This window comes from Amblyraja radiata, chromosome 4, assembly GCF_010909765.2.
Source record: "Amblyraja radiata isolate CabotCenter1 chromosome 4, sAmbRad1.1.pri, whole genome shotgun sequence".
NCBI classification, from domain to species: Eukaryota; Metazoa; Chordata; class Chondrichthyes; order Rajiformes; family Rajidae; genus Amblyraja; species Amblyraja radiata.
The window spans coordinates 111,006,952-111,030,273 of NC_045959.1; the positions used below are offsets into that span (position 1 = coordinate 111,006,952).

At 45.6% G+C, this 23,322-nt stretch overlaps 1 protein-coding gene across 1 annotated transcript in view; it reads left to right on the top strand.

Moving 5' to 3' along the window:
* The window catches only part of itga9 (integrin subunit alpha 9), a 377,946-nt gene that overhangs the window by 205,116 nt on the left and 149,508 nt on the right, over positions 1-23,322 (top strand). Inside the window, exons 17-18 of the mRNA XM_033020414.1 lie at positions 6,065-6,141; positions 19,139-19,289. Coding sequence (XP_032876305.1) covers positions 6,065-6,141; positions 19,139-19,289 — 228 coding nt within the window. The remainder of the gene's footprint in view (positions 1-6,064; positions 6,142-19,138; positions 19,290-23,322) is intronic.

The following is a 23,322-nucleotide window of genomic DNA, read 5'->3' on the forward strand; positions in this document are numbered from 1 at the left end:
TTTTGGAAGGAAACTGGAACACCTGGAGTGCATATTTGAAAGTGCCGGATTAATTAAGGACCATGAGTCTTTGTGGGTATTTCAAGGCAAGCTGAGAGCACATTTGCATCCCAAATCTGGGGAACGATGTGCTGGCTCTGGGGAGGGTCCAGAGGAGTTTTACAAGAATGATTCCAGGAATGACTTGGTTAGCATATGATGAGCATTTGACAGCACTGGGCCTGTACTCGCTGGAGTTTAGAAGGTTGAGTGGGGACTTCATTGAAACTTACAGAATAATGAAAGGCTTAGATAGAGTGGATACGGAGAGGATGTTTCCACTGGTGGGAGAGTCTAGGACCAGAGGTCATAGCCTCAGAATTTGAGGGTGCTCTTTTAGAAAGGAAGTGAGGAGAAATTTCTTTAGTCCGAGGATAGTTAATCTGTGGAACGCATTGCCACAGAGGGCTGTGAAGCTAAGTCAGTGGATATTTTTAAGGCAGGGATAGACAAATTCTTGATTAGAACGTGTGTCAAGGGTTATGGGGAGAAGGCAGGAAAATGGGATTAGATCAGCCATAATTAAATGATGGAGTAGACTCGATGGGCCGAATAGCCTAATTCTACTCCTATAACTTGTGAACGTGAGCAAGCTGGTTAATTAGATCTAAAAGTGACTTTGTGATAGGAAGCAGATGCTATTGATAGACGGATGCTTTTTTGATTGGAAGTCTGTGATCACGTTGATTGGTACTGAATTCTTTACTGGATTACTTTGCGTTACTGCCTATATTAACAACTTGGAGGTATGATTAGTAAGTTTGCAGATGACAGGAAAATTAGTGGTGTTGCAAGGAAGTTTGTTTAAGGCTATAGCAGGACTTCGAGGTTAGGCAGAGCATTGGCAGACAGAATTTAATTTAATCCTGACAAATACAAGGTGATGCATTTTAGTTGTTAAATTGGGGTACGACATATGGTAGTGGATGAGGAATGGTTATGAATAGATGTCCTAGTCCATAGTTCCCAGAAAGTACCAACATAGGTCATAAGGCTGTGAAGAGAGTATATATCATATGAATTGGGACATTTTTGTGCAAGTTTTCAAACAATAGTTGGAGTATTTTCTGCAGTTCAGGTCACCACACTCTAGGAATGATGTGATTGTACTGGAGAGAGTGCAGAGGAGATTCACTAGGATGTTTGGATTGGAGGACTTTAATAGTAAGGTGAAATTAAGAGTAGATGCGCTTGTTTCCCCTGGAATTAAGGCAGCTGAGGGGCGACGATAGAAGTACAAAGATTATGAGAGGCTTCGAGAGGGTAGATAATCGAAATCATTTTTCCCGGGTAGCGGTATAAAAAAATAAGTGGAGTGGGCATAAGTGAGTGGAAGGAGTTTGACAGGGTATCTGATGGATATCTTTTCACGTAGAGAGTAGTTTGATACCTGGAACGAGTTGCAAAAGTAGGTGACACATTAAATAGGAAAGGCGTTGAAAAACACGGTCCTACTGCAGGCAAATAGTATCAGCGTGGATGAACAAAAAATGTTGGCACAGATATTGTAGGCTGAGGGGACCGTTATTTTATGCTGTAAAACTCTATAACCCTTATGCCCCTGTCCCACTTAGGAAACCTGAACGGAAACCTCTGGAGACTTTGCGCCCCACCCAAGGTTTCCGTGCGGTTCCCGGAGGTTGCAGGTGCTTGCCAGAGGTTGAAGGTAGTGGAAGCAGGTAGGGAGACTGACAAAAACCTCCGGGAACCTCCGGGAACCGCACGGAAACCTTGGGTGGGGCACAAAGTCTCCAGAGGTTTCCGTTCAGGTTTCCTAAGTGGGACAGGGGCATTAGGCTATGTGATTATAGTGAGGACACGAATACGCCACATAGTCGGCACCGGGGGTCCCGATTGAACCCGGGCTGCTGGAGCCATGAGGTCACAACTCTACCAGCTATGCCAGCATGCTGTCCTCCTGTATTGCCAGGGTTCAGCACAACAGCCCTTAGTGAAAGGTAGAGATTCAGCACACCAGCCCTGTGAGAATTTGGGATTCAGCATGCCAGCCCTCAGTAGGAGGTTGGTTTTCAGTACGCCAGCCCTCAGTGAGATGGTCGTGTTCAATACACCAGCCCTCAGTGAGTTATTGGGGTTCAGTACACAAGTATTTGTTGTATTTTCAAGATTCTTTATGCCAACCATCTGCAATTTGATGTGCTTATGTACCCCAGTCAATGGTAGGAATGACTTTATATTTTGGACCACAGGAGGATGAGGTATCGAGGTGTTTCAAGATTCAAGATTCAAGAGAGTATATTGTCATGTGTCCCAGATAGGACAATGAAATTCTTGCTTTGCTTCAGCACAACAGAATATAGAAGGCATAAATACAGAACAGATCAGTGTGTCCATATACCATTGTATAAATATATACACACATCAATAAATATAACAGATAAAGTGCAAATAAACAGATAATGGGCTATTAATGTTCAGAGTTTTGCTTGAGTTGAGTTCTTGAGTTCAATAGCCTGATGGCTGTGGAAAAGAAGCTATTTCTGAACCTGGACGTTGCAGTCTTCAGGCTCCTGTACCTTCTACCTGAAGGTAGCGGGGAGATGAGTGTGTGACCAGGATGAAGTGGGTCCTTGATGATACTGCCAGCCCTTTTGAGGCAGCGACTGTGATAGATCCCCTTGATGGTAGGGAGGTCAGAGCCGATGATGGACTGGGCAGTGTTTACTACTTTTTGTAGTCTTTTCCTCTCCTCGCACTCAAGTTGCCGAACCAAGCCATGATGCAACTGGTCAACATGCTCTCTACTGTGCACCTGTAGAAGCTAGAGAGAGTCCTCTTTGACATACCGACTCTCCGTAAGCTTCTCAGGAAGTAGAGGCGCTGATGTGCTTTCTTTATATTGGCATCAGTGTTCTCGGACCAGGAGAGATCTGTGTACGCCCAGGAATTTGAAGCTCTTGACCCTTTCCACCATCGACCTGTTGATATAAACGGGACGGTGGGTCCCCATCCTACCACTTCCAAAGTCCACAATCAGTTCCTTGGTTTTGCTGGTTTTGAGGGCCAGGTTATTGTGCTGGCACCAATTGGTCAGTCGATTGATCTCACTTCTATACTCTGACTCGTCCCCATCAGTGATACGTCCCACAACAGTGGTGTCGTCAGCGAACTTGATGATGGAGTTCGCACTATAACCCGCTACGCAGTCATGTGTATAGAGTGAGTACAGCAGGGGGCTGGGCACGCAGCCTTGAAGTGCTCCCGTGCTGATTGTTATCGAGGCTGACACTTTTCCACCAATTCGAACAGTCTGTGGTCTGTGAATGAGGAAGTCAAGGATCCAATTGCAGAGGGATGCGCAGAGACCCAGTTCTGCGAGTTTGATAACCAGCTTGGAGGGGATGATTGTATTAAATGCCGAGCTGTAATCAATGAATAACAGCCAGACATTTGAGTTTTTGTTGTCCAAGTGGTCCAGAGCGGAGTGGAGAGCCAGCGAGATCGCATCCATCCTTGATCTATTGTGGCGGTAAGCGAACTGCAGTGGGTCCAGGTTTTTGTCGAGGTAGGAGTTGATTTGTGCCATGATCAACCTCTCGAAGCACTTCATCACCACCGACGTTAGGGCCACTGGTCGATAGTCGTTGAGGCACGTCACCTTACTCTTCTTGGGCACCGGTATTATTGATGCCATTTTAAAGCAGGTGGGAACCTCGGACCTCAGAAGTGAGAGGTTGAAAATGTCCGTAAAAACTCCAGCCAGGAGAATTGCACAGGTTTTTAGAACACGGCCCGGTATACCATCAGGTCCAGGTGCTTTTCGAGGGTTCACCCCTCTGAAGGATTTCCTGACATCGGCCTCTGTGACTGAGACTGAGACTGAAATACCATCACAGCGAATGGGGGCTTGGGAAGGCACATCGGTGTTCTCCCTATCAAAGAGTGCGTAAAACGCATTGAGCTCGTCAGGGAGTGATGTTTCGCCGACATTCGAGCTGCCTCCTGGTTTCGCCTTGTAGGAGGTGATAGCATTCAGGCCCCGCCATAGCTGCCGAACATCTGTCTCGTCCTCCAGCTTGGAGCAGGTCCCTTTTGCCCTTTTTGATGGCCATACCAAGGTCGTATCTGAACTTCTTGTAGACCACTGTATCATCAGACATGAATGCCCGGTGTCTGGTCTTCAGGAAAGTGTGGATCTCAAAGTTCATCCAAGGTTTCTGATTGGGAAACACTCGGAAGGTTTTTGTTGGGATGCAGTCCTCCACACACTTCTTAATGAAGTCTGTAACGACTGTGGCGTATTCGTTCAGGTCCGTTGCCGAGTCCCTGAACATTGCTCAGTCTACAGACTCCAAACAGTCCTGTAGTTGTTCCTCTGCCCCTCCCCCCCCCCCCCCCCCCCCCCCCCCCCCCCCCGACCAGCTCTGTACAGTCCTCACCTCTGGGGGTGCGCTCTTTAATTGCTGCCTGTAGGCAGGAAGAAGCAGCACCGCGGTATGGTCGGACTTACCGAAGTGAGGGCGAGGGATAGAGCGATAGGCATCCTTGATGGTGGTGTAGCAGTGGTCGAGGGTGTTTGGTCCTCTGGTGCAGCAGGAGACATGTTGGTGGAAAGTAGGGAGCAATTTCGTAAGGTTTGCTTTATTGAAGTCCCCAGCTATGGTGGTAAACGCCTCGGGGTAAGACGTCTGGTGTTTGTTGACCACGGCGTGTAGCTCCTCCAGTGCCAGACGGACGTCTGCCTGGGGTGGGATGTAGACCGCGGTCAGAATGATGGAGGTGAATTTCCTCGGAAGGTAGAATTTTCACACAGAGGGTGATGGGTAGATGGAACGAGCTGCCAGAGGAGGTAGTTGAGGCAGGTGTTATAACAACCTTTCAAAGATATTTGGACAGGTACATGGATTGGAAAGGTTTGGAGGTTCGCGGGCCAAACGCAGGATAGTGTACTAGTGTAGATGGGGCATCTTAGATGGCATGGGCAAATTGGCTGAAGGGCCTGTTTCCATGCTGTATGACAATGCTTTTAGCCATCACTTGCACCTGATGAGGGCATCAGTTGTTGAAAGTAATTGTACAGAGTATATTACTGTGTGTTTCCCACGTTATCTTCCCATGCTGTGGGTCCCGGAGAACCCTTTCCATATATATATGAAGGAGTCTGTGGTTCGCACTTTGGCCTCATTAAACATCTAAGAACCCGCAAATTCCTGGACGGGGTCCAAGGCATCCTGATCCTGAGGGATTGCCTAAGAATTCAAGATTAGCTGTCCTCTACTGAATTGCTATGTTTAAAAATCTTGAGCGAAAAGAAAAAGTATGACACAAGCAAATAAACCAATTGAATATAAACAATTGAGATTTTTCTCAGACACTAGATTGACCTTTGTCAAATATTTTGGGTTTCAATCATTTACTAGCTACATAATGCCCAAATAATGTGATTAATGAGATAATTAATTTAATCCGATTGTGGTGAATGTTATGTTCACTCAGAAAATGTTTTTAAACTGTTTGGATACACCATTCTTTCCCTAAATTAGTGTGTGATCTCATATTTCTGAGCTTTACCAGTTGGCTCCTTGCTTTTCCACAGCTGTTTTTTTGGGCTGGTCATGCTTGTTTTCCTTTTGGATTGGTCCAAGCATCAGCTTTTCCATGGCCTCCTTTTTGTGCTCTGTGCATGCTGAATCGCCGAGCTTTCATAGCCTACCTCACGCCTGGCCCTTCCTTTTGGCTTCCTGTACGTTCTTCAGCAAGTTTTAAACACAGCTGTGCCTGTGTGTTGCTGCACCACCTAATGGTCCTGCGAAGAACTGGGAATCCATTGTATTTGAAATGAACCAACTCCATAATATGAGGGGCCTGGGAGTTGCAATATAAACATTCTGAAAGCGGCGAAAATTATCTACATGTAACTGAAAAATACAAAATGTGATTGGAAAGCATTTTAGAGTGCTGTTCATCTGAATATTGCATTTCATTTTTCTGCTAAACTCAGTAAATAATACAACCCAAGGTGTTGTTTGACTAATCTTTAAATTTTTTTTTTATCATTCCACAGACTGTTTTTGAAAGAAATTGTATATCAGATGACTGTGCTGCTGACCTGCAACTTCAGGGCAAACTGTTCCTGTCCAGGTATGTGTTGAAATTCAAACAATTTCAGGGCAGCACCACATCCAATTTTGAGCAACTGTCGGCATGTTAACTGCCCAGAAAGGCTTCTCACTGAGTTTACATTGGTTATTATATCTGTTTTCCTCAAGGTTACCCTTTATTTATAGTATAACAGAAACTTTGTAAAGTAGAATTAAAATGCTGTCATTTTTCTAAACTGTGGGTAATTTTTGACGTAACGCTCAGTATTAAGTGATAAAATTATGAAAAAGCATTGCTCATTTTAGGTTGGTGTTCATTAGCTAAGTAGGGATGAGGAAAGACATTTGTGTTCACTTTATCCATCCTCAGCTATTCCAGAGTTCAGCAAAAACAAAATTCTTAAAATATCTAATGGATTCAGCTTCTCTCTTATTCATTAATACCGGCAAATTGTTGTCTCTTTGAAATAAGTGGGTTAGTTGGCCATTTCAGAAAACACTAGTTGATCTACGGTCACAGGTAAACCAGATAAGGGAAAAAATTACAGATTTGTAACCAGTTCATTTTTATTGTAACAGGGTCATTTCAAAGTCACAATTACTAAAAATAAGTAAGAAATGTTTTTCTAAGAAAAAAAATTAGATTTTCTTTCTAACCACTTAAAAAATTGTGGTTATGTGAAGTTCCTCAGAGGACATGTGTGGTTAGGCTTTTGGATGCAGGTTCCTGTAATTTAAATAGTACTAGACTAAGTGGGACACATTGGGGGAGGGGGAGGGGTAAGGGGGGAGTGGGTGTGTGGGGGGGAGGGGGGTGTGTGAGGAGGAGGGGAGGAGGGGCGAAGGGGGGAGGTGTGTGGGGACGGAAGGGGGAAGGTGTGGGGGGAAGGGGGGAGGCATGGTGGGGGGGAGTGGAGGGGAGGGGGGTTGTGGGGTGGGGAGTTGTGGGGTGGGGGGAGGGGGGTTGTGGGTGGGGGAGGAGCGTGTGCGGGGGGGGGGGGATTGACTCCTGAGTACCACACAGCACCTCCCGACCATACAGCGGCTTACCCGAATCTACACAATGGCTTACCCGACGCCATGCAGCGGCTTACTCGACTCCACACAGCGGCTTTCCCGACTCCACACAGCGGCTTACTCGACTCCACACAGCGGCTTTCGCGACTCCACACAGCGGCTTTCACGACTCCACACAGCGGCTTTCCCGACTCCACTCTTGCAGACTCAATCAGCACGGCTTGTTTACACTGCCCCGCCTCCGGGGCTTTATTCTCCAGTGGGTGCCGGAAGGGGCATTACTGTACCTTCATGGTGACTGACAGGCGAGAAGACCAATCTGCTGATCTCACGATTTTGTAAACCTTCATAACTTTTCTCATATTTCACCGATTGAAACAAAACTTGGTGGCTTGGAGCAGAGGAGAACGGTAAGTACGGTGGCGAAAAAATCCTTGCGATATAGAGTAGCTTTTTGGCGCAAATTTAATTGCAACGCAGACCGGAAGTGGTCAAGATGAGAGTTTTAGTAATGGTATAGATAGATACCACTTCCATAGAGTCATAATGCATGGAAACAGGCCCTTCGGCCCAACCATGTCAACCAAGATACCCATCTACACTAGTTTCACCTGCCTATGTGTGGCCCATATCCCTCTAAATCATTCCATTACATGTACCAGTCCAAATGTATTTTAAATCTTGTTATTGTACCTGCCTCAACTACCTTTTCTGGCAGCTCATTCCATATACCCACTACCCTGTGTTTAAAAAAGTTTGCCCCTCAAGACCCTATTAAACATTTCTCCTCTCGCCTTAATTCTATGTCCTATGGTTCTTGATTCCATTACTCTGGGTAAAGGACTCTGTGAATCTACCCTATTCCCTTTCAATACAATACAATCAATACAATCAGTTTTATTCGTCACATTGCACATAAAGTGCAAGTGAAGTGAATTTGCCAGCAGCGGTACAATGAAAAAGAACACACAAAAACACACTAAAAATTTAACACAAACATCCACCATAGCATTCATCACTGTGGGGAAGGCACAAAAATTGGCCAGTCCTCCTCATCTATTTCCTTCATGATATTAAACACCTTGACACCTCATCCTCCTGTGCTCCAAAAAATAAAGTCATTGTAGCATAGAAGAAGGCCGTTCCCCCCATTCAATGAATTCTAATTGCCAGCAGAGCAAGCTGTCAGTCCATGGATAAATCCTACACCTTTGAGTCAGTGGACTAGTCCATATTCAGGGAATCTCTGGCCATCCTGAATAAGTACAACACTGTCGTGACTGACTTCATCAGCAAGTCCATAGGGGAGTACGTGTTAAAGAAGACAGTCTGACTGTTTCCCATCGGGAAACCATGGATGAACCATGAGGGACATTCCCAGGTGAAGGCCAAGATGCTGCGTACAAATCAAATGATCCTGAGCAGCCAGTACAAGAAAGCTTGCAGCAATCGTTGCAAAGCCATCAGGAATGCCAAGAGACAATATTGGGACAAACTTGCATAATTATTTGGACACCCGCAGAATGTGACAAGGCCTGAATACTATAAATAGCTGCAAAACAAAGTCAGGCAGCATCGCTGGTGATAGTGCTGCCCTCCCTGAGGAACTTAACACAGTCTACGCTCGCTTTGAGCAGAAGACCAACAGGCCAATGACATCTGTCCCGTCAAACTCATGCCTTTTCCTAGGGTCACTGTTGTAGAAGTTAGATTGGCCTTCCTGAGGGTGAACCCATGGAAGGCAACTGTTTAGCACAGAGTCCGTGGTCACGCCCTTTGGAACTGCGCACACCAACTAGCAGGAATGTTCATGGACATCATTTATTTCTCTCCCCTCCAATCTGAGGTAGCCACTTGCTTCACGAAGACCACTAACATTGCAGTGCCAAAGAAAAACAGGATCTCATGCTTAATGACTACTACTGTCCAGTGGCCTTGATATCCACCATCATGAAGTGCTTTGAGAGGCTGGATATGGAACGCATTAAATCCAGCCCACCAAGCAAATATCAGCTCTGCTTTCAATACTATTCCCATCCAAGCTCATCTCCAAACACATGCAACTTGCTCTGTCGCTCTGCAACAGGTTCCTCGACTTCCTGTCCACCAGACGACAATCAGTGAGGATGGGTGACAAATCATCTACAATAATCCTCAACTCTGGTGCCCCACCTGGATGTGTTTTCAACCCCCTACTGTACTCATTGTACACTCATGACTGCTGAAAAATATAAATCCAACACAATTTACAAATTTGCAGATTGTCATCATGTATAGTCTTTTCGCTGACTGGATAGCACGCTCCAAAAGGTTTTCACTTTACCTCAGTACAGGTGGCAATAATAAATTAAACTCAATTCCTCTAGTTTTTCCTCATTACCTGAAAATTATTGTATTAATAGGAGTCTGACGGGTATCTTTTTCACACAAAGGGTGGTGTATGGAACGAGCTGCCAGAGGAGGTAGTTGAGGCAGGGACTATTGCAACGTTTAAAAAACAATTAGACAGGTTCATGGATACATAGTCTTAGGTTAGATTACATAGTAAAATTATTTTTCTCTCTGTGGAAGTGTCTAAGACAAGAGTGGTTAGGTTTTAGGTAAGAGGTAGAAGATTTATAGGGCACCTGAGAGGGAACTCTTTTTCACAGAGAGTGATTGGAATCTACAATGCACTGTTTGAAGAGGTGGTGATGACAGATACTCTCACAACATTTTAGAAGTATCTAGAAAAATGTGACATGGTGGCACAGCGGTAGAGTTGCTGCCTTGCAGTGCCAGAGACCCGGGTTCAATCCTGATGACAGATGCTGTCTTTACGGAGTTTGTATGTTCTCCCCGTGACCTGTGCGGGTTTTCTCCTGGAGCTCTGGTTTCCTCCCACACTCCAAAGATGTACAGGCTTCGGTAAAATTGTAAATTGTCCCTAGTATGTCGGATAGTGATAGTGACTCAATCGGCTGAAGGGCCTGTTTCCGCGCTGTTTCTCTAAATTAAACTAAAATAAACTAAAGATGAGCATTGGAATCACCAATATATGCAAATAAATAGGATTAGTATAGAAGAACACAATGGTCAGTGTGTTTGTAGTGAGTTGGAAGTCCTGTTTTTTGCAACTCTATCACAAACTCAATTAGTAGGCATCAACACGACAGATGAAGTATAAAGTGGAAAATGTGAGGCTATCCACCTTTGGAATGGAAAACTGAATTATTGGGTATTTTCTAAATGGTGAGAGGTTGGGGAATATTGGCTCTCAGAGGGACTTGGTTGTCCTTGTACACGTCAGTGACAGCTAATATGGAGGTCACTCAGGAGATGCATGTGATGTTGGCTTCTATTGTAAAAGGATTTGGGTACATCAGTAAAGATGCCTCGTAGGTCCTCAATCTTTTTCACACAGAGAGTGGTGAGTCTGTGGAATTCTCTGCCGGTTCTCTGGATACTTTCAAGAGAGAGCTAGATAGGGCTCTTAAAGATAACAGAGTCAGGGGATATGAGGAGAAGGCAGAAACGGCGTACTGATTGGGGATGATCAGCCATGATCGCATTGAATGGCGGTGCTGGCTTGAAGGGCCGAATGGCCTACTCCTGCACCTATTGTCTATTGATTAGAGCACACTAAGATTATTGTACAACCTTCACAGTGAGTAACGGGGAATAAATTGGCCTTGATAACAAGTCCAGGTTCTGGATAATTAATAAATAAAGATTTGGTCTCCAATAATTCCTGCAGACTAATTGCAGCAAAAATTCAAAAGACTAGTTCATGGCTTGTCAGGGTTGTCATTGGAAAAGATATCGAGTAGGTTACATCTCTGTTGTCTGCTGGAACTTAGAAAAGTGAGGGGTGCCCTCATTGAAACATACACAATTCTCAGGATGTTTGATAACATGGATGAAGGGGGAAGAAGCCTCCTCTGGCCAAGGAATTAGGATCAAGAGTTAGTCACAAAATATGGGGCAGCTGTGAAATGAGGGGGGGTTTCTTCACTCAGAATATGGTGATTTTTAAAAATTCACTACTCTATGGCTGTGAAAGTCCAGTCTCTAATTGTATGCAAAGCTGAGATTTATAGATTTCTGGATATTTAATGAAGTCATGGGACATGGGACAAGCCAGGAATGAAATGTTTGATCAGCCTTGGAGCCAAATGGCTTGAGAATTCCTGCTTCTATTCTTAGCAGTGTAAATAAGAAATTGGCTTCATCTTTGTTACTTTTCCTCAGCTTTGCTCAGCGGCCTTTCATTTGGGATTTTATCAAACACTTCAAATGGCAGACAGTCTTTCGCACTGAGATTTGTTTCCTTCAGGTCCACTTGTCCATTTCTGTACAATACTGCTTGGAAAGGAAGTGAATTGCAATATAGTGCAGGCTTAGGTAGGGATGCATGTTGCTGAGAGTATACAGTACCACCTCGTACTTCAAAATAGATGAAAACAGAGGAAGAAAATAAGCACTGTCAAGTGCAGACTGAGCTCATAATTATCAAATCACTGCCAACAAATGTTATTTCAACGTTATTTGGAATAAGATGTTTTGAATGTTCAATAGTTTGAAAGTTTTTCCCTTTTTACTATTCATATAACAGTTCAGTTAACTTCAGAACATTTGATCATTTCTGCAATTAATATGATAACACGTTATTGGAGAGGATTCTTCGGGATAGGATTTGCACCCATTTGAAAGAGAATGAGTTAATTAGGAGATCTGTAAGGCTTTGTATTTGGCAGGTTGTGTCTTATAACTTTAGTTTTTTGAGGAGGCCTGTGATCAGTAGAGTTTCGAAGTGATCTGAACTGAGATTCCTGTTGTTTGTGATATGTATAAATGAGTTGGATGTAATTGTATATGGGTTAGTTATAAGTTTGCAGATGACACCAACATTGCTCGGGTCATAGACTGAGGAAGGCTGTCAATGTATCGAGTGGGACACAGACCAGCTACAGAAATGTGCAGAGAAATGTCAGATGGAGTTTAATCTGAGCAGATCTGAGGTGCTGCAATTTGGGACATTGAATGTAAGGGGGAAATCATATCATATATATATTAAAACTCTGTGTGCGTGTGTGTGCGCGTGCGCGTCATTTTTCCTGTGAAACGTATCTCCTCGAAAACCAGATGCCAAAACGGGGACATTTCCGTACAGATTACCTTGTGATTTTAGAAATCCACTCCTCTGTACATTTGGTACATTCTTTTCCCAACTTTTTTATTAAAATTGTTGACCAATCTGGCCTTTTTTAAAATCTGACCACTGCCCAGCTACTAATGTTACAATAACGGTCAAATTTTTACTTCTGGTTGAAATTTTCCTTATAATTTCAAAAATCCACTCCTCTGTAAATTTGGTGAATTATTTCCTGAGATTTTTACAAAAAATTATCACCAAACGGACATTTAAAAAAAAAATAACAGTTGCCCAGCTGCTGACCTCACAATGCCTTTGCTCGTGGCCCTGCCCACCAGCCACTCTGGATTAATTCAGCTATCAACGAGCATGCGCAGTTTCTACGAGTCACGTTACACCCCCCCCCCCCGTTATTCAAAACGTGCAGAAAGAACAAGCGTTCTGCAAATCCGGAGGTCACTGCCGCGCGCTCACAGCCGCCTGCTCGCTCACAGCCGCCCGCTCACTCACAGCCGCCCGCTCACCCGCAACCGCACGCTCGCTCGCAGCCGCCCGCTCGCTCACAGCCACCTGCTCACCGGAGGCCACCGGCTTGCTTCTGAATCCTCTCCGTTTCCCCTGCCTGATCATAGAACATGGCGGTGGCCGTTACCCCCTTCCCTCCACCCCCTCCCCCTTCCCACCCCTCCCCCTCTACCTCTCCCCTTCCCCCTCTTCCCCCCTCTCAGCCCCCCCCTCTCTCTCTCCTCCCATCTCTCCCTCCCCCCTCCGACCCTCTGACCCTCCACCCCCTCTCCCTCTGTATCTTCCCCCTCTCTCTCTGTCTCTGCCCCTCTCTCTCTGTCTCTGCCCCTCTCTCTCTGTCTCTGCCCCTCTCTCTCTCTCTCTCCCCTTTCTCTCTCTGCCCTCACTCTCTACCCCCCCCCCCCCCCCCTCAAGCCAGCCGTCCGCCATCTCCGCGGCGAGGAAGGTATCAGGCCCCACCTGCACATGCAGTGTGAGAGGCCGCAGCCCCCACTCGACCATCCAAAGGGGCTGCTCCCCAAGCCCCGGCCACATTCCAGCCCCGCACTCCCTACACCTGGGCACAGAGGGGGGAGGGCCGGGAGGGATAAGGGGGAGGGATAGAGGGGGGGGTCTCCCTGTCCGTCTGCTCCTTGGCCCGGCCAAGGCGGCCCAGGCAGCTGACAGCCGACGGCTGCACCGGGGTCGACCACACGTCCCCAGAGAGGGAGCACGCTGTGTGTGTGGGGGGTGGTTAGTGTGTGTGTGTGACGTTGCAGGCCCCCCCGACCGAATTCCAGAGAGCTGCTGAGAGCTTTGGTCGATGCACCACGCACGCTGGCATTTCGAGAACATTCTTCGAATCCTACACCAACGGTCATTCTGACTTTGTTTGTGAAGAACAAATTCTTGAATTCCATATCTCCCGCTGCTAACCGTTCCTTCCCTCGGCTAACCGCTCCTATCCTGCTCCTCCCCCTCCCCCCCCGCTGCTGTCCGCTTCGACTCGGGTTTCCAGAGAGATGCAGAGAGTCCGACCCTGTACTAGAGCTCTCTCTCTCTCTCTCTCCCCGGGCTCTCTCCGCTTTTCGCAGCCCGCTCGCTCGCCCGGCTCCGATCCTCCTCTCCCCCCCTCCACCCCCTCCTCTTCTCCCCCCTCCCTCCCCTCCCCTCTCCTCCCTCCCACTCTCTCCCCCCTCCTCTCTACCCCCCTCTCTCCCCTCTACTCTCTCTTCCCCTCTACCCCCCTCTCTCCTCCTTCCCCCTCTAACCCCCCCTCCCCACCACCCCCCCTCCCCCCACTACCCCCCTCCCCCCACTACCCCCCTCCCCCCACTACCCCCCTCCCCACTACCCAACCTCCTCCACCCCTCCCTTTCCCTCCCTCTTCCCCACCCCTCCTCTCCCCCCTCTACTCTCTCTCCCCTGTCCCTCCCCTGCCCTCCCCCTCTAACCCCCTCTATCTCGCCCCTCTCTCCCACTCCTCTCCCCCTCCTCTCTCACCCTCTCCCCCCTCTCTCCCCCCCTTCCTCCTCCTCTCTCCCCCTCCTCTCTCTCCCCCCTCTTTCCCCCTCCTCCCCTCCCCTTCTCCATTCGCCTTCTCCCCTCACCCTCTCCCTCACCCTCTCCCCTCATCCTCCACCTCCCTTCCCCCTCCCTTCCCCCCTCTACCCCCACTCCCCACTCTCTCCCCCCCCTCCTCTCTCTCCCCTACCCCCTCTCCTCTGCCCCACCTCCACCCCTCCCCTCCCCCTCCCTTTTCCCCCTCTCCAGCCCTCTCCACCCCGTCTCCTCACCCCCCCCCCCCTGTGTGTGTAGGGGGTGGTTAGTGTATGTGTGATGCCGCAGGCTCCACCCTCCCCCGCGCAACCGCGCGTTGAGGGGATGGGACCCAATGGGTCCCCCTTGGTCTAGTATACAATAAATGGCAGGACCCTTAACAGCACTGATGTACAGAGGAAACTTGGAGTCCAAATCCACAACTCTCTGAAAGTAACAACACAAATAGATAGAATGGTAAAGAAGGCATATGTTGTGCTTGCCTTCATTGCATGGGGCATTGAGCATGAGAGCCAGTAGATCATGATGTAAATTTATAGAAGTTTGGTTAGGCCACATTTGGAGTATTGCATGTAGTTCTGGTCACCACTGAACAGGAAGGATGTGGAGGCTTTAGAAAGGTTAATTCCCGGGATGGCGGGACTGCCATATGCTGAGAGAATGGAGCGGCTGGGCTCGTACACTCTGGAATTTAGAAGGATGAGAGGGTATCTTATTGAAACATATAAGATTATTAAGGGTTTAGATATACTAGAGGCAGGAAACATGTTCCCGATGTTGAGGGAGTCCATAACCAGGGGCCACAGTTTAAGAATAAGGGGTAAGGCATTTAGAACGGAGATGAGGAAACACAATTTCACACAGAGAGTTGTGAGTCTGTGGAATTCTCTGCCTCAGAGGGCGGTGGAGGCCGGTTCTCTAGATACTTTCAAGAGAGATCTTGATAGGGCTCTTAAAGATAGGGGAGTCAGGGGATATGGGGAGAAGGCAGGAACGGGGTACTGATTGTGGATGATCACATTGAATGGCGGTGCTGGCTCGAAGGGCCGAATGGCTTACTCGTGCTCCTATTGTCTGTTGTCTATAAAAGGTGCAGAGGAGGTTTACCGAAGGATGCCTGGATTAGGGGGTATTGACAACACGGAGAGGTTGGACTGACTTGGATTGTTTTCTTTATAGCGCCAGAGGTTGAAGTGAGACCTGATAGAAGTATATAAAATTATGAGTAACATAGATAGAGTAGACAATCAAATCCTTTCCAAGGATAGAAATAGTAATTGCTAGTGGCATTTCTTTAAGGTGATTGGGGCGAAGTTTAAAGGAGATATGTAGGGTTTTTTTTAACACAGGAAGGTGGAAGGTGCTGCTGTGGGTGGTGGTGGTAAGTGTACATATGACACCAAAATAGATGGTATCGTAGATCGTGAAGATGATTATCGAGATTTACAGCAGTATCTTGATCAACTGGGCAAGTAAGCTGAGGAATGGCCAATAGATTTTAATGCAGATGTTGTCTTTTAGAAAGTCAAACCAGGGCAGGACCAACACCGTGAATGGTAGGGGCCAGAAGAGAGTTGGAATGGAGAGATCTTGGAGCACAAGTACTAGACTCAAAAACCAAGGGGACAGAGGACCTCAAGAGGCAACTTTATTAGACAGAGGGTGGGTATATGGAATGAGCTTTATTTCCCTGACTGAGCAGTCCCCGATGACAGGGACCTCCCCACATAGTGCATTTAAAGATGGATAATAAATGACTGTTGCTCGAGTCATTCTCAGCACCCGTATGTGGCTACTCTTCACATACTTTGTGTGTGCAAAACAAAGAATTTCACTGTGACATGTCACGTGTGATCATAAAATATCATTCACGTCTTGTCAACAAATGAATAAAAGTTGTGATGTGAAATAACCTTGAAAAGCTTGTTAGTAGCGTGACTTACTCCAGAAAAGTTCTTTTCATTGGATATGATTATTATATTATTGATAAAAAGCATTATCCAATTGAAGGTTTTGGCCAAATTTATCATTTCAAATGCCGCTCCACATCCTTGTTAAATGCAAATCGAATGTTGAAGGGGCTGTCGAGCTGGGACACTGCAGCTCCAGTCTAAATATTCCATTCACCCAGCACTTGGCTTTCCAGACACTAGGAGGAAACCTGTTTAATGTTCTGCGTTTGAACCATGTGTCATAATTTATGGGAAAGCAATTTATAACACAGCCCTCTTCCACCACCCCCCCCCAACTCTTTAACTATTAATTCCTTTAATTTTCATACTTTCCAGTCAAATGTTCTGCCAGTTTTCTTCAATAAAACCTCTCAGTTTCACGATTTGCCTTAACAGTGACCGTTTGTCTTTTTACATATTATTTTTCAAGAAATCAGCCCAATCAATGTTCTCACGTTGAACTTGTATCTTTTTATACACTCTAATTTATGATCACAATGATAATCCAAACATTATAACTCTAGTTAGAGTGAGGAATAAACAAAAACAACTTAAAACAAGTTGTCTGGCAATCACTGCCTGTGGCTTTCAGCTTGTTCTGAACAGTAGCCCATCCCTGCTTGCACTGTAAAGCTTCAGATAAAGAAAACTAACTCATCCTTTACCTGACATCTCTCAGTAACATAGAGGATTATATTTGATTACATTTTGAGTTCAAAATGCACCTGATTGATCAATATTCAAAAATGGTATTCCTTACATGTTTAATGGCATCAGTTTCTAATGTTGATGGGTTTACTGTATTTATGGTCAGCTTTTGGAACAGGAGGCCTGCTCGTCTGAGAATAATTGATTTACAATTGGTATTCACAAAGCGTTCATAAGTGATTGATAAGTATCTCAATAATTTTCCAAATATGCATATCCTTGACAGTAGTGACTCTCTATGTGTTCTGTTTACCCCATTCGTATTCCTAATATTTCACCATCTCACTTCCCTCCTAAACTTGAGACTGTAGGAAACGGGAGATGCTGGGGGAGAGAGTGAGAGAGAGATGGAGAGAGAGAGACAAGGAGAGAGGAGAAAGAAAGAGAATGGAAAAATAAGAGGGTTGTGGTTCCACGACTTTGCAACAAAGGTCATATATGACCATTTACCCGTGTGTATATTCAGAAATAATTGGCATGAATTCCATGCCATTTGGAGATATTATTTAATGGACTGGAATATTAGATGTGAAATCCATTCCTGATTCTCGCACTGAATACAAAAACTTGATTTTAAATGGCATGCGGTGACATCTTTGGGTGAACATCCTTTCGAGGAGATAGCTTACTCTTCTATAGGGCCAATCATACAAATGAATGGAAGTCTCTCCCCTAATTTCTGAAAATGAATTACTATCCTGAACCTGTTATACTCTTTTTGGGCAATAATTCCTCCCCTTCCTATCGCGTCCCTCAGGGTGAGAAACAATTTCTGATCTTTTGCATTTCTTGTATTTCATTCCAACTTGAAACTGGCCACTGAGATTGCAAAGCGTTCTCTGGCCATGTCCTTTCGAATGTTAATTTTAAAACAAGCTTAAAAATTAGCTCCAAATCAAAATGTTCACAATTGCAACTACTGGCTACCTTAACATTCAATAATCATTGTGTAGGAAATAACTGCAGCTGCTGGTTTAAATCAAAGGTAGACACAAAATGCTGGAGTAACTCAGTGGGTCAGGCAGCATCTCTGGAGAGAAGGAGTGGGTGTCGTTTCGGGTCTGAAGAAGGGTCTCGACCTGAAACGTCACCTATTCCTTCTCTCCAGAGATGCTGCCTGACCCTTGCAATAATGATTATATACTTAACAGCACAGGAGACAGTTCAACCCAGGCCCATGCTGCCTCCCAGCAGAGCAATCTCAGCAGTACCACTTCACTCTCCTTATTTCCCTGTATCCCTATACTGATAATCTCTCACTTGTCCATCAACTCTGTCTATGATGCTTTTTCACTGACCTATGCTAAGGGATAATTTACAGTAACCCACCTTACCACATATTTGTGATGTGAGAGTAAATCATTGCACCCACCAGAGGTGCACACATTGAACAGAGAAGGTTCACCAGACTGATTCCTGGGATGTCAGGACTTTCTTATGAAGAAAGACTGGATAGACTCGGCTTGTACTCGCTAGAATTTAGAAGATTGAGGGGGGATCTTATAGAAACGTACAAAATTCTTAAGGGATTGGACAGGCTAGATGCAGGAAGATTGTTCCCGATGTTGGGGAAGTCCAGGACAAGGGGTCACAGTTGAAGGATAGAGGGGAAATCCTTTAGAACCGAGATGAGAAAAACATTTTTCACACAGAGAGTGGTGAATCTCTGGAACTCTCTGCCACAGAAGGTAATTGAGGCCAGTTCATTGGCTATATTTAAGAGGGAGTTAGATGTGGCCCTTGTGGCTAGAGGGATCAGGGGGTATGGAGAGAAGGCAGGTACAGGATACTGAGTTGGATGATCAGCCATGATCATATTGAATGGCTCGAAGGGCCGAATAGCCTACTCCTGCACCTATTTTCTATGTTTCTATGTTTCTATGACATGTAAAGTCCACATAGATAACATTCAAAGTCAGGATCATACCCAGGTTCCTGGAACTATGAGGTTACAACACTAACTCCTGTGCGATCATGACACTCATGAATGGAAACAATTTACTTTGGGCTATTGTTACTAAACAAGATATCAGTGAATATTCACCTTCAGGTTCTGAAACTTTTTACTGAAGGATAATGTTACAAGCTTATATCAACAGCAGCAATGTGATAATTCTGAACAGTTCAAAATTATAACTTATTTTGTTTTTAATATTTTTCAGCTTTGATGGCCACAAGTCTTTTCTAGCACTGGGGGCTGTGAAGAACATCTCGGTGAATGTGACCATTTTAAATGCTGGAGATGATGCATATGACACCAACGTTTACTTCAACTTTTCGCAAGAGATCTTCTTCATCAAAATGTGGCAGAAGGTTGGTAATCAATAGAACTCTTGAACTTAAGGCTTAAAAACTTTGATCTGTCTATTGGAAGCTGATACTCAGACTGTGGCTGACCGGTGAATCTTTAAATCTCATGGTGTATCCAGGTATTTGAAGCATTTTTTCATTACAATGTGTGATATAATCTCGTGAGGCTGCATGTTTATTTTGCTTTAATTTAAAGCACGTTGTTAAAGATAGAAGATAGATTTAATTGTCACATGTGCCAGATGGCACAGTGAAATGAAATTCCCATACAGCCATACAATAAAAATAAAGAATACAACACACTATAGAATTTGACATAAAACATCCCCACACAGCAGAATCAAAGTTTCCCACTGTGTGGGAAGGCACCAAAGTCAGTCTCTTCCTCCACTGTTCCCCGTGGTCAGGGCCTCCCCAAGCCCTCCGCAGTTGCAGCTACGGGCGGCCCGATGTCCAGGACCGCTCGCCGGGGTGTTGTAAGACCGACGTCGGGGCTGCGGGACGTCCTCAGCGGCGTGGACACAGAGTCGGCCCCCTCCTACCGGAGTCGGCGGCTTCCAAAGTCCGCAGGCCGCGCCGGGTGGAGACTGCTGCTGGAGACCCTCTGCAAGGCGCCCCAGGACTCCACGATGACGGTCAGCGCCGCCCGCGTTGGAAGCTCTCCGCACCAGAGCTCCACGATGTTGGAGCAGCGGCCCAGCGCTCCGGAGCTCCAAACGGCGACCCAGGTAGGCATCGCCCGCTCCGCGGTGACTCCAGCGCTGCGCCGCCGCTGTAGCAGCCCCGGTCCGGTTCCCGGTCCCCGGCAGGAAAGGCCGCTCCGATCCAGCTGGTAGGCCGCGAGGTGGGGGGCGAGGACGCGACTCGGAGAAATAGTCGCGTCCCCGCCAGGAAGAGACTGGGAGACGGTTTCCCCCTTACCCTGCCCCCCTCCCCCACATAGAAAAGTAAAAGTTCCCCCCCAAAACAGACATTGGACTAACTGAAAATTTAAAAAAAGATAGAAATGACAGAGCAGTGCCCCTAAATGATGCATTATTAACAGCAGCTTGGTTGGTCATTTTCAATGGTGTCCCTCAAGGGTCTTGTGGCTCGACTTCAAACCATACTCATTGAGGAAGCTTGGCTTCTTGATTGGAATGCATGAAAAAGAAAAAATAATTCAATAGAATTGTCAGTTAGTTTATTGACTTGGATTGTGGATCAATAGTACAACAGTGTGAAATGTTCCCATGTTTCTTTGGAATTTCTCAGTTTTGAACTCTTGTGTTACAGTAAATCAACTAAGGACTTGTTTCCTCTTGCTTATACCTATGCTGACAGATTTGTTAGGTTGCCAGCTTGCAGCAATCATCATGAATCCCTCTGATTGAAAAGAATATCAACTTCCATTGGATCGGAACTGGATCCTGTCCAGTTTGGACTGAATTATCCAAAATGTTATTGGTAGCACAGTAAAATATATGTGTCTGGGCTTCTCAAGGATATTTTTGTAAGAAGACTGGAAGTGCAAATATTGGGATGTAATTGAAGCAGCCGATGTGGCCACACATTTTAGTGTGTCGCTGCCCATAAGAAATAATGAGGACATTTGCCTCTCCAGTTTACCTGCTACTTCTCTTTCTATAATGTTTATTTCCAGTATTTGAAAGTTTGGCTGTGAGTACATGCCAGTTATCTATGGGCTTTGGATTCCTGCCTACTGTTAAGTTAGAGCTTTCTGTGTGGGTGGATGCACAATTAGTTTAGTTTAGTTTATTGACATGTCTAGCGAGGTACAGTGAAAAGCTTTTATTGCCTGCTATCCAGTCAGCAGAAAGACAATACATGATTACAATCGAGACATTGTACAATCTACATACATTGGAGTTTTGAAGAGCAGAAACAAGGCTTCGCAGGTACCAGCCAACATCCATAAACTGCTTCTGTGCTAGGATATTTAATGATCACCGCATGTTAAGTGTGGTGCATGATATTCAAAAAGGGTGAGAGCAGCTAAGGTGTGTAAATGCACATATCAAAGAGTTCAAGATTGCCAGGTATTCTGATTGCTGCCACAGCAAAGGTACAGTAAGTTGAGACTGGATTCTTGTTAATATTCAGCAGAAGACTGAATATTAACAAGATTATTAACATATTATCAAGGGACTCTCATGGGCGACGAATCTGAGAGAAAACATTACCCGCCAAACTCCACGTGCCTGAGAAAGCAATGCCATTTGATTTACCATTCATCCTGCCGCCCTGGCCAAGTCTGCTTTCTACACATTATTCAATCTGAACAGAGATGTAGGCCCTTTAATTCATGCAAATCACAGTCATACTGCACGGAAACATGTCCTTCAGGCCAATATACCTCTTCTTATTAATATGTACCATCTACTCTAGTCCCATCTGCCCGTTAGACAGGTATCCCTCTGAACTTTTCCTATCCATTTAAATGTATTTTTAAATGTTGTTATAGTACCTGCCTCAACTACCTCTTCTGGCAGCTCGTTCCATATATCCACCAGCGTCTGTGTGAAAAAGTTACTCCTTGGGTTCCCATTAATTATTTCCCCTCTCAGCTTAAACCTGTGTTTCCCGGTTCTTAATTCCCTTCTCTGGGTTAAAGGCCCAGAGTATTTACTCTTTCTATTCACCTCATGATCTTCTACACCTGATGGGTAAGGCTCACTTACCAATAACTTCCTGGATTATCTCTACTTCCTTTCTTTAACTAAGGAACAGCATTGGCGACTCTCCAGCCCTCTGGGACCTCACATGCGGCTAGAGAAAACACAAAGATCTTTGTCGAGGCACCTGCAATCTCTTCTCTTGCTCCTCTGAATAAATTGAGATGGATCGCATCAGGCCATGGGAATTTATCCACGTTAATGCTCTTTAAGAGCCCCAACACCACCTCCTCCTTGATTTCAAACATAGAAACATAGAAACTAGGTGCAGGAGTAGGCCATTCGGCCCTTCGAGCCTGCGCCGCCATTCAATATGATCATGGCTGATCATCCAACTCAGTATCCCGTACCTGCCTTCTCTCCATACCCCCGATCCCTTTAGCCACAAGGGCCACATCTAACTCCCTCTTAAATATAGCCAATGAACTGGCCTCAACTGCCTTCTGTGGCAGAGAATTCCAGAGATTCACCGTTCTCCGTGTGAAAAATGTTTTTCTCATCTCGGTCCTACAGGATTTTCCCTCTATCCTTAAACGGTGACCCCTTGTCCTGGACTTCCCCAACATCGGGAACAATCTTCCTGCGTGTCCAACCCCTTAAGAATTTTGAAGTTTCTATAAGATCCCCCTCAATCTCCTAAATTCTAGCGAGTACAAGCCGAAACAGCCCATGCATATTAGTATTCCTTACACTTCTGAACTTTTCAGCTCAATGGCATCTCACAGCAAGGGCACCTGACATTTGCAACAATGTTGCCATCATAGCTCCTGGCAGGACAGGAGGGGGAGGGTCAAGTGGCATTGCAATTGGGGAGGTGCTATTGGGATTTTTTTCCAACTCCAGTGCTGAGGGAGGCTCACGAGCTATGATCTTTGCTGAAGAGTGCTCGAATCTTGCCTTCGGTAACGGGTTGAGTTGGAGGACTGCGCCGCCCGTGGGGGCTACAGATAGGGGATGGGTGAATTGGGGGAGCAGACCCAACGGGTCTACACTTGGTCTGGTGTTTCTTTAAAACTCTATAGTTTATGTGAGTTTATTCAACACATCACACTGCAGCCCAGCAAGAACAAGTATGAACAAGCAAGAACAAGAACACTTAAATATGTGATATAGAATCCTGGAACAGAGCAGCTATTATTTTACCAATTTGTACCTCTATTCATTGTGGTTTATATACTCAACATTAAGCATTTAATATCGCACTTTGCAGATCTGTTGCTCTGTGGAAATAAAATTAAGGAAGTGCGACACTTCTAATAATTCTTCAATTTTTAATCGCCCAAAAGGTTGAATGAATAAGTTTATTGGCCAAGTATTCACATACAAGGAATTTGCCTTTGTGCTCTGCCCACAAGTGAGAA